The following is a 13361-nucleotide window of genomic DNA, read 5'->3' on the forward strand; positions in this document are numbered from 1 at the left end:
CCCGTCGCCCGGGGTCGCGGGCGCCGGGGGTCCCGGCCCGGGGCCCTCGCTGCGCCAGCCCAGCTCCGACAGGTCCGGGGCGGCGGCCGCCAGCCGACCAAGGGCTGGCGAGGTGGCGGGGTCGTCGCCGCGCGGCAGCACGCGCCCGACGCGCGCCAGGCGCGCCGCGCCGATCGCCAGCCAGAGCCGTGCGTGGTCGCGGCGGCGCCACGCCGCGTCGCGCTCCTCTGCGCCGCAGGCCGCCGCCGCGGCGGCCAGGGCGGGCAGCACGCCTGCCAGCCGGACGGGGGCCAAGCCCGCCCGGTGGCAGTCCAGGAACAGGGCCAGCAGGGCCGCCTCCAGGGGCGGTTGACCCGCCCGGGACGTGTCGCCCGCGCCCCCGCCGTCGGCCAGCCGCAGCAGGGCCTGGGGCGACACGACAGGCGGCTCGGCGCGGTAGCCGGCGAACAGCGCCCTACGCGCCGCGAGGGCCGCCCGCGGCCGCCCGGCTTCCTCGGCCAGGCGCCCCAGCCTGGCCAGCAGCAGCGCGAGCGGCGCTTTGCCGCGGCTTTGATCCTGGGTGCCGGCCGTGGGAGGCTTCTCATCGGTGCTGGCCGCCTGGGCGTTTGCAGGGGGTTCGTCGGGCGCAGGCGCTGGGCCGGCGTGCAGGCCGCTGGCAAAGAGGCCGATGACCACCTCTGCCAGGTCCACGCCGCCTCCTCCGTCTCGCTGTGCATGCACGAGATCCAGCGCGGCGGCGCGCGCCTGGACCAGCGCAGCGCCCGCCCCCCCGAAGCGCCGGGGCGCAGCAGCGTCGCCAGCGCGGCGGCGCACCCCGCGCCCCACCCCGCGGCTAGGCTGGCGGCCCCCACCTCCGCCAGTGCCAGCAGGAGGCCATGGGCGGGGCGCGAAGCCTGAAGCCCCCCGCCCGCGCCGTCCAGGCCGCCGCCGCGCGTCAGGGGCACGCCCAGGTCGACGTCCAGCAGCGCCTCCAGCGCGGCGCGCTTTCCCAGACGTGGGCCGACCACGGCGCGCAGCTCGGCGGCGGCCACGCGCTGCGCCTCGGTCAACAGCGGCGCGAGGAAAGCAAGCGCATCGTGCACCCCAATGAGGGGCCTGGGGCCTTCAGTGACGATGGAAGGGTGCCCTGCACCATCGCTGGCTGGGTGTTCCGTCGCCGGGTCCCCCTCCCCACTGCCCCTCCTGGCCAGGGTCACGCGCAGCGAGGCGGCCACGCCCGCGGCGGTGAGCAGCAGCGCGGTGGAGGCCCTGCCGCCAAACACGAGCGGGGCCGCGGCGGCCAGGCAGCCGAGGATTGCGGCGCCGTGCAGGGCCAGCACCCGCTCCTCCGCCTCCAGCGAGCCCGAGGCGGCGGCGGCGGCCGCGCCCACGGCGGCCATGGCGGCCGTCGCCTGCGGCGTGGGTGGGATCGGGCTGGCGACCCCGCGCGGCCGGGAGGCGGGGAGCAGGATGGGGGACAGCGCGGCGTCGAGGGCGCCCGCGGCTGCCTGCGCCACACACCCGGCCTCCTCTCTGTCCAGGGCGGCCGCGCCGCGCGCGGCGAGCGCCGCCGCCGCCCTCCATTCGGCCTCGCCCCAGCTGGTGTTGACGGCCCTGGACCCGAGGCCCAGGCCGCGCAGGAGGGAGGCGGCGGCGGGCCGCGGGAGGGCCCGCAGAAGGCTTCCCAGGGCCTGGTCCGGGGCGGGGGAGTCGCGGATGCGCTGCACGAGGCAGGCGGCGCAGGCGGCGCCCAGCCCCGAGTGGGCATCCAGGAGCGTGGAGGATGGGTTCCCGTTTCCCGGCCCAAGGAGGGGCTGCAGGTCCAGCAGCACGGCATCCAGGCTGCCATGCTGCGATGCGGGGCTGCTCAGGAGCTGGATCAGCTGGGAGGACGCAGCCCCGGCGCTCTGTTGTGGGTGGCGAGGTGCGCGGGATTGCTGTGAGGCAAAAAACCCTGTACAGGGCAATCATCGGCCAAGTGTGGTACCACGAGGCACACGAGGGATGTAGGCCGTGATCAGACGGTGCTCTCCTCTCCCCCCAGGTACCTTGGTGTCGGTGCTCGTGACGACCTGGTTCACCAGCAGGCGAACGCTGGAAAGAGCATCCCCCTGGGTTGGCGAGGGGAGGCGATGCCCATTCATTCTCCGTGACGTCGGTAAAGTCACGATCTATCGCCTAGGGTGTGCGTCAGGGGTGGTGAGGGGCCAGTCCCGAGGCGCTGGACCACCATCAACCCAGCTGGTCGGAAGGGGCTCGGGGTCTGTGCTCGGCCTTGATCAATGTGTTACATGCAATTACCTTTGCACTTTCTTGCACAGGGTGTCGGGGGCTGCACCTGCACCTGCGATGCGTCCACCACGAGAAGTGATCTGGACCCTGCTGCGCATGGCGTGGGGCTGGCCCTGGAGCTGTGTGCTGTTGGTGGAAGGATCCTCCCCTGCCAACATGAGTTAATCTACACATAGGTACGCAATATGCACACTGATAACAAAACTTGCTGCCTGGTCAGCCAATTCCTTTAGGAATCCATTGTCCATGTTTGGACACCGTGTCACAACACGCAGTTGTCCCGCTGGGACTACGAACTTCTCTTGGAGGAGGCCCTCGTAATGCGTTTAGGCACCGGCTCCGCTGGCGCCCTGACATCCTCGTTGCCCCTGCTTGCCCCTACTTGCCCTGCCTGGGCAGCTGGCACGGCAGACTGGGCCCGTTTGGCTGTCTTTGCCCGGGACCTGGCTGCCCTCGGCTTCCTCGCTGTCCCGGCCTCTGCGGAGGGACTCCCTGCCAGCTCCAACTCTGCCGTCGTCTTCCCAGCAATCCCGCGCACCGCATGCTGCAGTCGCTTGGACTGGATCTTCGCAAACCGCTTCCGGAAGGCAAGGAACGGCTCCAGGGTTTGTTGGTGCTGCAAGTGTGGAACGTGAGGACATGCTGCAGGGGCATGAGAGAGGCGGCGGGCTGGGATGAGCCGGCATGCTCATCATGAGCCAGCCCCCCGCCCAGGCCCAGCACAATTGCAGCCAGCGCCCTCCCCTCAATACCATCCGAGTCCACCCACCCACCTCTCGCTCGTCCCAGGCCTTCAGGACCGGGAGCAGGAGCTCGTCGGCTTGCACCGGGGTCCACTCCAACCTGGCGGTGCAGAGACTCCTCAGCAGCGCCAGGTCCGGCCTTCCAAACAGGAACCTGGGAGGGGCAGGGACGAAGGGTTTTGCGTGGGTTTTGGTGAAACGGAGATCAGCCTCTGACTCGTGGGGCATGGTGAAATGGAGATCAGCCTCTGACTCATTGGGCAAGGGGGGTCATGAAACCCTAGGGAACCAGGCCTCAAGCCAGTCCCCCAGAGACCTGTCTCTGGATGTGTCCAGACGCGGAGACAGGTACGCCTCCAGCACTGCCGGTGATGGGAAGTCGCTGGGGAGGTCCCAGTTGCGCCGTACCCCGCGATGCCGGAGCTGGAAGGCGCGGCGCATCGACTGCGTCGCCTCGTCTGTGACCCCCAGGGGTTTTCTCTTGCTGTTGGAGCCTGGGGCCGAGGGTTGCCCTCCTCCCTCTGCAGAGCGTGGGAGCAGCAGGCTGTTTTGTCACCAAGGCACTCAACTTCGCCGGCATCTGGCCCTTGTGTGGCAGGAACATTCCGAAGCCGGTAATGGAAGAAATCCTCGAGAGGTCAGGCCCCCAGCAAGCCCAGAGACACAGCCAGCTCACCTGTGGCCTTGGCGATGAGTTCAGACACCGCGGCGTCAGGGGCCTGCACCCAGGCACGGAAGTCCTGCAGGCCCTCCATGCCCTGGAAAGCATGCACCACCTCCGTTGCATTGACAATGCCGATGCCTGAAATCGCGCGGGGGGGCCTCCGCTTACTGTGCAGCATGCCAGGGGCCACGAGGGCAAAGGATCGACAGATTTGCAGCACAGTCATGCCACCCCTTCCCACTCCAGATGTCCGGAGTCGGCAGGGCTCGAGCTGCCTAGAACCGATTGCCTTCCATCCACCGCTTTGTATACAAGCAGGCACAACCCCCTGAGCACACCTCGGACGCCCGGCGTGTAGTCGGAGCCGAGCAGGAGGGCCAGCGAGATGAACTCGGGCCGGCTGAGTCCCAGCTCAGACTCCACGTCGCGGGTGCGGTACTCCTCTACCGTCTGCTTGGTGGAGAAGATGTGCCTGGAGGAAGTGGAAAGGGGGTGCTCTGAGGCCAAGGTGTTGCTGCGGTGGCCCTTTTAGCTGTGCTTGCACATCGGGCCCCATCTGCTTCAGCGATGATTGCCACCATCCATCTTCACGGTCCCACCCTCGGATCCCACGAAACCCGCCCGGCATTGCCATGGACACAGCCGCTCTCCCACCTCCTTCAACAATCATGACATTCCCCAGGTCGCACTCCCTGGCATGCCCACCCCTGCGCGCCGCACCTGTACACCGTCTGAGCCCCAAACAGGAAGGCATCGTCGTCGTCGGTGATGACGCCGTCCACCAGCCCCGCCGCATCCAGCCAGGCGCACTGCGCCTCTGCCTCCCCAGGTGCCACGATGTAGGGCACGCCAAACATCTGTGTGAGAGCAGCCATCGGTGTGGCGGAGGAAGACCAGGACTCATCATTCAAAGGAGGGGCGAGGGAACTCAGCCTGCACGCTTCAGCCAGCTGGACCAGGCCAGAAACACAGAATCTCAGGCCCACAACCACACCAGCCCACCTGCAGCATGTCCTGGATCTCGGTGTACATCTCGTCTGTGGGGGCGTCGGCCTGACCACGCTGTGCACGCTGCGCCTGCCTCAGCCCCAACGCCTCGTGACGCAGCGCCTCCAGGCCGGCCTCCGCCTCGCCCGGCCCAATTCCCGGCCCAAAGTCGTCGACGAACGTCAGGGGTTCTTCTTCCTCCGCATCCGGCTCCATGTCTCCCAAGAACTCTGTGACATCTGCAGCCTCAGCTGCCGCTGCAGGGCTGGGCGCAGAGTCCTCGACCAGTGGTGCCTGGGCAGCTGCTAGGACTGCCTCCTGGAGAAGGGGTGCCGCCGCCAGCACATGATTCATTGCTGATGCCTGAGGGGCGTCGGCAGGAAGCTCACCGGCATCAGGCTGTAGTGGGTCAGCCGCCACGGCGTTCAAAGCTTTCCCTCCCTCGACGATCCCCGCTGTGTTGGTCTCCATGGCCTTCTTCTCGGGCGAAACTTGCGGACCAGATGGGGAGTCCAGCGCCTGGATCTCCACGCCGCCCGTCGGCCCAGCCTCCGTCAAGATCGCCTCGACCTGGGCACCTGCAGCGAGGGCGCTGACTGTGGAGGCAATCGCCGATACAAGCTCCTCTGCAGGCGAGTGCTTCTCTGCGCTGGCACTCACTCCAACATGCGGCGGCGCCACAGTCTCCACACTCAAGCCCACTGCCAGCCCTTGCCCGGGCTTGTCTGGCGCGGAGGCCCTGGCGCCGGAGAGCAGCCTGTTCAGCTCAGTTTCCGACGCAGTGTTCACGCCTGCTGCGACCCGGGAAGGGGCCAGGCCGGGCGGAGCAGGCTCCGTGGCGACATCCTCCCAGTCTTCCTCAGACCCCGAAGCGGGCGCATGCGACGCCTGGTTTGTCTCGGATGCTCCAGCGAATGATGCCTGGCAGTCAGGGGCCAGAGGAGGAAGGGCTGTCTCGGGAGGAAGCGTCCCGACCCAGCCGCTCTCCCTCCCGCCCCTCGCCGGCCCGCTGCCACTGGGGCCGCTGTTGCCGGCGACTTCCCACGCCTCCCGGCTCTCCTGCAGGCTTGCCTCGATGGCCGCCTGGAGTGCCTGCTCCTCCTCATCGCGAGTGCCGTCCTCGGCCCTCCCGGGACTCAGCGCAGGGCTGCCTGCGATGCCGTGATGGAGGATGAAAACCGTGGCTGCAGGTTTTGCCATCGCTGACACGGGTGGAACGGCAGTCCATGCACACACCCCATCTGCGCCCGATCCCCAAAGACGACCCTGCACCCACCCTGGGCGCCGTCGCCGGCCTTGCCCCAGTCGCTCAGTGCGCGCCCCTGCCGGAAGCCCTGCGCCAGGCTCCAGAAGCGCTGCCGTCTCGCGGCCCTTTCCCGCCAGTGCAGATCGCGCTGCTCCCGCAGTCCCACATCGGGGACGGGCTCCGTCGAGCCTCCGGGAGAGGCCAGCATGCCTGGCAGCGAAGGCTCCTCCTCCACATCCTCCCAGCCGACCTCCTCCTCGCTCGCGTCTGTGGCGGGGTCCAAGTCCGACGCCCCGAAAGTCAGCACCAATGGGTCCTGGGCGGGCAGGGGCCCGCCGGATGACGGCGGCGCGGCGGAGGAGGCCGGCGCGGCCGAGGGCTCTGGCGGGCTGGACGCCCCCTGGGCCCCCGGGACGCCGGGGCCGTCTAGCGCCTCCTCATCCCGCAGCAGGACGTACTCCCGCCCGGGCTCGCCCGCTATCCGGCGGGACGCGCCCAGCAACCCCGCCGCCGCGTTCACCGCCTCCTTGATCTCGTTGACCTGGCGCCTGGATGAGGAGAGAGTGAGAGGGGTGGTTCTGCATGGTTGACAGCACGCGGTCCCAGGAACTCGCTTCTGGAGCACACGAGCCACATGCGAGCCGGGATCACGCTTCCTTGCAGGGATGGGGTGGTGGAGCCTGCCCAGCAGGCTCCCTCCTCGTGCACAGCAGGGCAGGCTCCAAGGCCCTCGGCCCCCTGCCAGTCCTCCACACACCGGAATGCGGTGGCCTTCAGGTATTGCGCCATCTGGACCTGGGAAAAGGCCAGGGGGGCTCCTTGCGCAGCGGCAAATTTCTCCCGATTCGCGACGACCTGCGCCTCGCGCAGCTTCAGCATGACTTCCAGCTGCACACTGGGCGGCAGCTGGCTCAGCACCTCGGCGTCGATCTCTCCAGACTACAAGATTGAGGGGAAAGGTGCTGTAGATGTGGCGGTGCAGATGACATCCCAGTGTACCGGTGGGGGGGGGCGGGCGGCCCAGTACTCCTGACAGGGAATCTCCGCTGGAGGCAGCCACGCGATCGCCATACTCAGCCCGCCAGTCCTCTCACCTCCACGCCACCGAGCTGATCCAGGTCCAGGTCCAGATGGGCTTCCAGCTCCTGCTCAACTTCGCCAGGCTGGGGTGCCGATGCACCCAGAGCAGGTCCCTCGGGCACACACTGGGCCGGCACGGCGTGGGGCTGGGCGCCAGCGGCGCGCCCTCCTGCAGCGGCATCAGTGTCCTGCACGACCACCTCCTGGAAGGGGTCGGGCCTCGTGCCCCTGGACTTCTGTGTACCAGCCATCTGCGCCAGGACATCAGACCCTCCCTGCGAGGCGACCTGGGCGAGGGCATGCTGCTTCAGCTGGTTCAGCAGGAGCTTCTCTGCGGTGCGTCGCAGCCGTGCATCCTGCTGCTCCCGCTGCCTGGCGGTGGAGGGCGGGGGGGGCGTGCATTTGGATGGGGATGTGCCATGCATGATGAGCATGAGAGCGATGTGTGATGGCCAGTGCTTCTCCTGGACCCTCCTGGCCTGGTCCTGGCCGGGCAGGCAAACCCATCGAGGCTGCAGACCCCCAGCACAGCCCCAACACCTGCGCCTGGCAATGACAGTCATCCTCTTGATGGCGGGGGTGGCACCATCAAACACAAAGACGGGCTTGATGCGGTGGAATAGGAGCCTGCAGATTCTGCGGAAGAAACCGACCAGGTGTGCATTCCTGATGAGGTCCCCCCTCTCGTCTCGCATGGCCTTGATGAACTGAAATAGCCACCCAGATGCATCTGTCCAGTGGGGGAAGGGGGGTCGGAGTGGAGTTGGGGCATGGGAGGTGCAGGCAGGCAGCCATGCGACACATGTTGCCAAGTGCTGAGGACCACCGCCTGCGCCTGTCTCGAGCAAGATCCCGCCATGATCGCACCACAAGTATAAGTGCCAGTGTTCTATTTCACTTCACCTACTGCCAGTCGTTTGCCGGTCAGGGCCTCGATGCTGATGCGGCGCCCACACGGCTCCAGTAAATCCCAGAGCTTCTTCACACCCATGGCCCAGCCCTTATGTCAAGCCGAAACAACGATGATGCACTCTAATCATATCACATTCATCAAATGTACGTCTCTTGCGAGCGAAACTTCGCCGCTCATCCTCCGCACTGGTCCGCTGAGACAAGTGATCTACCCCAGGCGGGAAGTCTTAGGGGGTCAGAAACGATAGTATCTCGCTCCAAGCATTCTTGGATTTACTCAGAATCCCATGAGGACTAGTAAAGTAGGAGACCTTGACATGAGAAATGAAACTACATGACGAGAGTCTTTTCACGCTGCACGCGGCATGGCATGAGGAGTCCCAATGCGGCCATCCCGGGGCAACTTTTGCTGCATGTAGTGGCTCTATCAGAGCCAATCCATGTTGATACAAGGAGCAGTATGTAATATACCGCTTGATCGGGCTCCGAGGGTCCCCCGTTTGGCTTGATCAATCTTTGCCCCTCGCGCCAGTCCTTGCTGTGGCCAACCGGGGATGCGAGCGCGCGCTACAAGATGCAATTTGTTATGCTCAACTATCTAAAAAGCTGTACATGAACGAGTGCACGGGAGTAAGAAAGCAGTCCGCGCATATCAGTTGTGCCCCGTCCCCCCCCAGTTGGGCCTTGGGAGGCAAGTGGGGGTGAGTTTATTGCAGACTTCGCCCTCCCCAGGGCAATAATACCCCCTGCACATGTTGTCTGCCTGGGTGCTGGTCTAGCTGTTGACAAATATAGACCCCACCGCAGGTACAAGGTCACCCTGACCTTTATCTCCCTGCTGAAACAAATCGGTGCCTCTTGCCACTCCCACTCCCTGAATATGAGCGGGTGCGGCGTGCTCTGCCCTTGCCGTGCCGCTCATAGGTTTTGGTTTGAGCCGACCAAGCAGGCAGCATAGGTGGATCGGCTTTCGACGGGGGCTTGCAGAGGGGCCAAGCTCCTCTCGCAACCCCCCCCCCCTTTTCGTACAAGTGAGCCATGCCAGACGTTTCTTGTGCTCTCCCTCAATCACTGGATCGCCCTCTCATGGCAGGGCCGGGTTGCCTGGGATAATTAGCAATCGTACAGGTGTGCTGTTCCTGTCCACAAGGTGTAGAGCTACTGTGGTGGTACTCGAAGTGGCCATTACTCCTTCTCAATCTGCGCTCATGCACTGCGCCGTGCCCGCGCCACCCAGTGCCGCCTATGAAACTCAACCCCACACTGCACTTGGGTTGATGCCTCGTATTAACGATCGTTTTGGCCATCCACGCCAGTCCACGTTGTGGGAACAGCCAGCCTGAGCAACCCCTCCCAGCCTGCATGGCTTGTGACATAAGATTAGGAATATATTCCTCATGCCACAGACATTCTCGGGCCTTCTTGTTCAGGGTGAAGACAAGATGGTAGCTCTTCCACAAGTGTGACCCATTGCTTATGTCTTCGGCGATGCAGTACCGTCTCCAACATGTTGTCCGGTCTTCCGGTGCAGCACGAAATTTCCCGGAAGGGGGATGTCCGGAGGGTGCCTTATACTCGGGCGACAACGAATGGCGAGATTCTCATCAATACGAGGCCTGTAAAGCAGCACAGCATCGTTCAACTTATTCGACGGATCATCTTCGGAAGGAGAACGACGTGCCGGTGTATTGTTGTACCCGATTGGACCATTACCCGAGAATGCTTGGCCCATTTGTGAGCTACATCGTTGCTTGAATAAAGACTTCCTCGTGTATACAATTATAACTCAAGTACGAGCCTGCACCGGACCAGCCGGCGCATATGCGACCTTGCGTGTACATTTACTTCCCTGCCCACAGCTACGAGAGGTGCAATGGGAGAGGCCGGAACAGGCGGAATGGCGAGGAAGCGAGGGGTACTCAGGCACGGCTCGGGAGTGATCACTCATGTCGGGATGCCCCTGTTGGTTACAGAAGAGACAAGGATGGGGACATACAATGACTGAGGAGGCATGGCATGGGGGGTTAATACGCCTGCGCAATCGCGTAGGTGGTCGCAGAGGAACAGAAAGCAGGACAGAGGCACTACAGGATTTCACGGTCATCCGGAAAGAGGAGGCATCTTCCGTAGCTGCAGTGTTCTCTGGGAAATAACATCAAGTATCGGGTGGACACTCTCTTTCAAAGCCAGATCCTCTCAGTATCACAATTTTCGATTGTAGGGACGAACGCGGAAAGTGCTTGTAGGTGTACATCTCATACGGAAATGGTGTCCTACGCGGAAGATGGGACCCCTATATCTCTACCAGGGCAAGAATTTTGCCGCATGTGAGCTGGTATATCTCCTCAGCGGGTCACTCATTCGCTTGGGAAATCGCTAGCCTTTCTGTACGCGTGCCTTGAAGACCTCTGCATGTTCCCGACCGCCCGTGTGCCTGACGTATCTCAAACGTACACGACTGCAGCTCGTGGTTGTGCAAGAAGCATCGTTCAACTTATTCGACGGATCATTTTCGGAAGGAGAACGAGGTGCCGGTGTATTCTTGTACCTGATTGGACCATGACCCGAGAATGCTTGGCCCATTTGTGAGCTACATCGTTGCTTAAATGGAGACTTCCTCGTGTATACAATTTTAACTCAAGTACGAGCCTGCACCGGACCAGCCGGCGCATATGCGACCTTGCGTGTACATTTACTTCCCTGCCCACAGCTACGAGAGGTGCAATGGGAGAGGCCGGAACAGGCGGAATGGCGAGGAAGCGAGGGGTACTCAGGCACGGCTCGGGAGTGATCACTCATGTCGGGATGCCCCTGTTGGTTACAGAAGAGACAAGGATGGGGACAGACAATGACTGAGGAGGCATGGCATGGGGGGTTAATACGCCTGCGCAATCGCGTAGGTGGTCGCAGAGGAACAGAAAGCAGGACAGAGGCACTACAGGATTTCACGGTCATCCGGAAAGAGGAGGCATCTTCCGTAGCTGCAGTGTTCTCTGGGAAATAACATCAAGTATCGGGTGGACACTCTCTTTCAAAGCCAGATCCTCTCAGTATCACACTTTTCGATTGTAGGGACGAACGCGGAAAGTGCTTGTAGGTGTACATCTCATACGGAAATGGTGTCCTACGCGGAAGATGGGACCCCTATATCGCTACCAGGGCAAGAATTTTGCCGCATGTGAGCTGGTCTATCACCTCAGCGGGTCACTCATTCGCTTGGGAAATCGTTATCTTTTCTGTACGCTTGCCTTGAAGACCTCTGCATGTTCCCGACCTCCTGTGTGCCTGACGTATCTCAAACGTGCACGACTGCAGCTCGGAATTGTGTATGATGCGATTTCCGCGAGAGTTCCCTCAGAAAGACGCTGTCATCGCGGCTGAGAGGGGTGGCGCAAGGCTAGATGAAAACGTTTCCGTGGTGAGCACTCCCGGAGGGCTGGGCTTGAGGGCTTGGTGAGGACATGCCGCTTCTTTGGAGATTTCATACATCTGTGTGCTGCAATGCCCGACACATACCTTGCTGAGCAAGTTCATCCATTTGCAGGCGCATGACGGGACGTTGATTCTTCACCCGCGTCCAAAAGGGGAACTCTCTGCGCTTGCTTACGATGATGAGGGTTTTTATACCCCAGTCAGACAGCTTGACAAAGTGAGCTGGAGGTCTCCTTGCCTGCTGTGCAGTGTCCTGGAACCTTCTTTGTTGACTAAACCTGATGCAGCTCGGATATCAACAAGTTCAAGGAGTTGGAGATCCAGTAGGCTGAAAGACCAAGGTATGTGTTTTGTCTGGGATGTTTTGAGGCTTGATGCAGGCCAGTGTTTGAGCTTACAGCATGCGGGAACAGAGCAGGCTAGGCAGGGCATGAAGTGTGCAATGCGCAGTGCTCTTCAGCACCAGGGCACTCGACGCCTCCTCTAAGGCAAATGGTCCACATCCTTGCAGGTGTCTCCTTGTTGTATTAGGAGCTCCCAGGTCTCCATTTCTACAGTGTAAGCTTCATCTAGTCGTCTATTACACTGCTCAATGCAGCTGAGCTATTAAAGCATCTCTGCAAATCTACCTCATTTTCTGATTTCCCAGCCGTGCATCACTTTCTGCACATTCAGGCCTTTCTCTTCACAACTTGTGACCAAACATGCATCCCAGGCCCTTACCATCCCACACCTGAAGCTGTTCGCGAAGTACGATGATCAGATGTCAAGACCATCCACCCATAATCTGCCCTGTTTCTCACCCTGCCGTCCTCCTGGACTGCCCAAGCCTGTGACCCGCCGTGTACATGAATCTGAGCCAGCACTGACACTCAGAGACATTCTTTCAGCACGCTCGTGTCTGGCCCGTGCCACTACTTAAGTGTTAGGACCCAGTCCTGAATACTGATACTCATATAATCTATTAAGAAATGCGACGTGCACGGCGCGAATCGCGGAGCGCCGGGTCCGACGGGCGCCGCCAGCTACAAACGAAGCTGCAGGCTACATGTCCCTCTTCCGGGCACCTTATCGACGACACACTGTTTCGGGAATCTACCGTTGAAGCTTCCAACGAAGCTTCCATAGGCATCCGATCAAGACACGTTGCTCCCTCCTGCATTTGTGACTTCTTTTGCACCTGCCTTCTCGCTTTTAGCCCAGAGCATAAATATCCTTGCTCTGAGGCAATCTGCACTGTTGTGGGGGCGGGTTAGACCCTACTACGTGGACCGCTGTATATGACCTAAGATAGGAATGTTACAGACAAGACCCCGAATACGGTGAGGGGCTTGGGTTTCAGGCACGGTGCCAGGCGGCATAGGCGCGGCGCAGGGCCCGGACGCAGGTGGAAAGGGGGGAAGCCTCCGGAGAGGGGGCCCCCACAACACAAGACCCCAGGCGTCCACTGTACCCCTGTATGAAGCTGAGTGCCCAATCAGGCCGCAAACTTGGGCGCAAGCGATGCCCAAGGGCGCAACTGCCGAGTCATCTCTAATGCAGCGTAAATTTAGGTGCGGAAACTGTACAACCTAAATACCTGTTGAGACAGAAAACAAAGTCCGGTCTCCTCGGACGGCAGCGTGTAGTAGTCGCCGCGACTTGCAAGCGTCCGACGGCAATTTTTAAGACAGGCGAGAACCTCGCGATTGCCAAAAGGAAACTTCAGCTTCTGTTGTTTTGCTCTATGGCTATGAGAGGGACTCGACTCCTTGGTGGCATTCACCCCCGAGCTTTGCGGCAGGGGTTCCGCAGCCGCGCACTGACCTCCGGGGTTCGATGTGTCCCCCCGCAAGGGGTCGCGACGAGCTCCCAGCTGTCACTGAACCACCTCTCGGAACAGTCTATCCCATTCAGTTACAGCTTCATCAAAACCGCTATGAGTAGTTGCAATGCAGCTTCATGGATGCTATGACCTCACGGCTGCGATGGACCGGCTCTGGTGAGAGGCCCTTCGCGTGGCACCCGACGTGCACAGGAACAGGCT

General features: G+C 62.2%; 2 protein-coding genes across 2 annotated transcripts in view; one reads left to right on the forward strand and one right to left on the reverse strand.

Moving 5' to 3' along the window:
* Positions 1-7982, reverse strand: part of F751_1410 (Phosphatidylinositol 4-kinase alpha 1) — a gene marked incomplete at both ends in the record, with an annotated part of 15156 nt that extends 7174 nt beyond the window's left edge. The window contains 16 exons of the mRNA XM_011398729.1: positions 957-1331; positions 1707-1886; positions 2028-2073; positions 2778-2887; positions 3045-3168; positions 3331-3472; positions 3691-3816; positions 4017-4150; positions 4399-4535; positions 4681-4916; positions 5055-5816; positions 5942-6459; positions 6669-6850; positions 7006-7363; positions 7532-7721; positions 7895-7982. Of these exons, the coding sequence (XP_011397031.1) occupies positions 957-1331; positions 1707-1886; positions 2028-2073; positions 2778-2887; positions 3045-3168; positions 3331-3472; positions 3691-3816; positions 4017-4150; positions 4399-4535; positions 4681-4916; positions 5055-5816; positions 5942-6459; positions 6669-6850; positions 7006-7363; positions 7532-7721; positions 7895-7982 (3708 nt within the window). The remainder of the gene's footprint in view (positions 1-956; positions 1332-1706; positions 1887-2027; positions 2074-2777; positions 2888-3044; positions 3169-3330; positions 3473-3690; positions 3817-4016; positions 4151-4398; positions 4536-4680; positions 4917-5054; positions 5817-5941; positions 6460-6668; positions 6851-7005; positions 7364-7531; positions 7722-7894) is intronic.
* A 4324-nt stretch (positions 7983-12306) lies between these two features.
* On the forward strand, positions 12307-12591 carry F751_1411 (hypothetical protein; the record flags this gene model as incomplete). The annotated part of the gene is made up of 1 exon (XM_011398730.1): positions 12307-12591. One exon carries the CDS (start codon positions 12307-12309, stop codon positions 12589-12591), a length of 285 nt encoding a protein of 94 aa, XP_011397032.1.
* Between the last annotated feature and the right edge of the window lie 770 nt (positions 12592-13361).

The sequence above is a fragment of the Auxenochlorella protothecoides genome (assembly GCF_000733215.1).
Source record: "Auxenochlorella protothecoides strain 0710 unplaced genomic scaffold scaffold13, whole genome shotgun sequence".
In the NCBI taxonomy this organism is placed as follows: Eukaryota; Viridiplantae; Chlorophyta; class Trebouxiophyceae; order Chlorellales; family Chlorellaceae; genus Auxenochlorella; species Auxenochlorella protothecoides.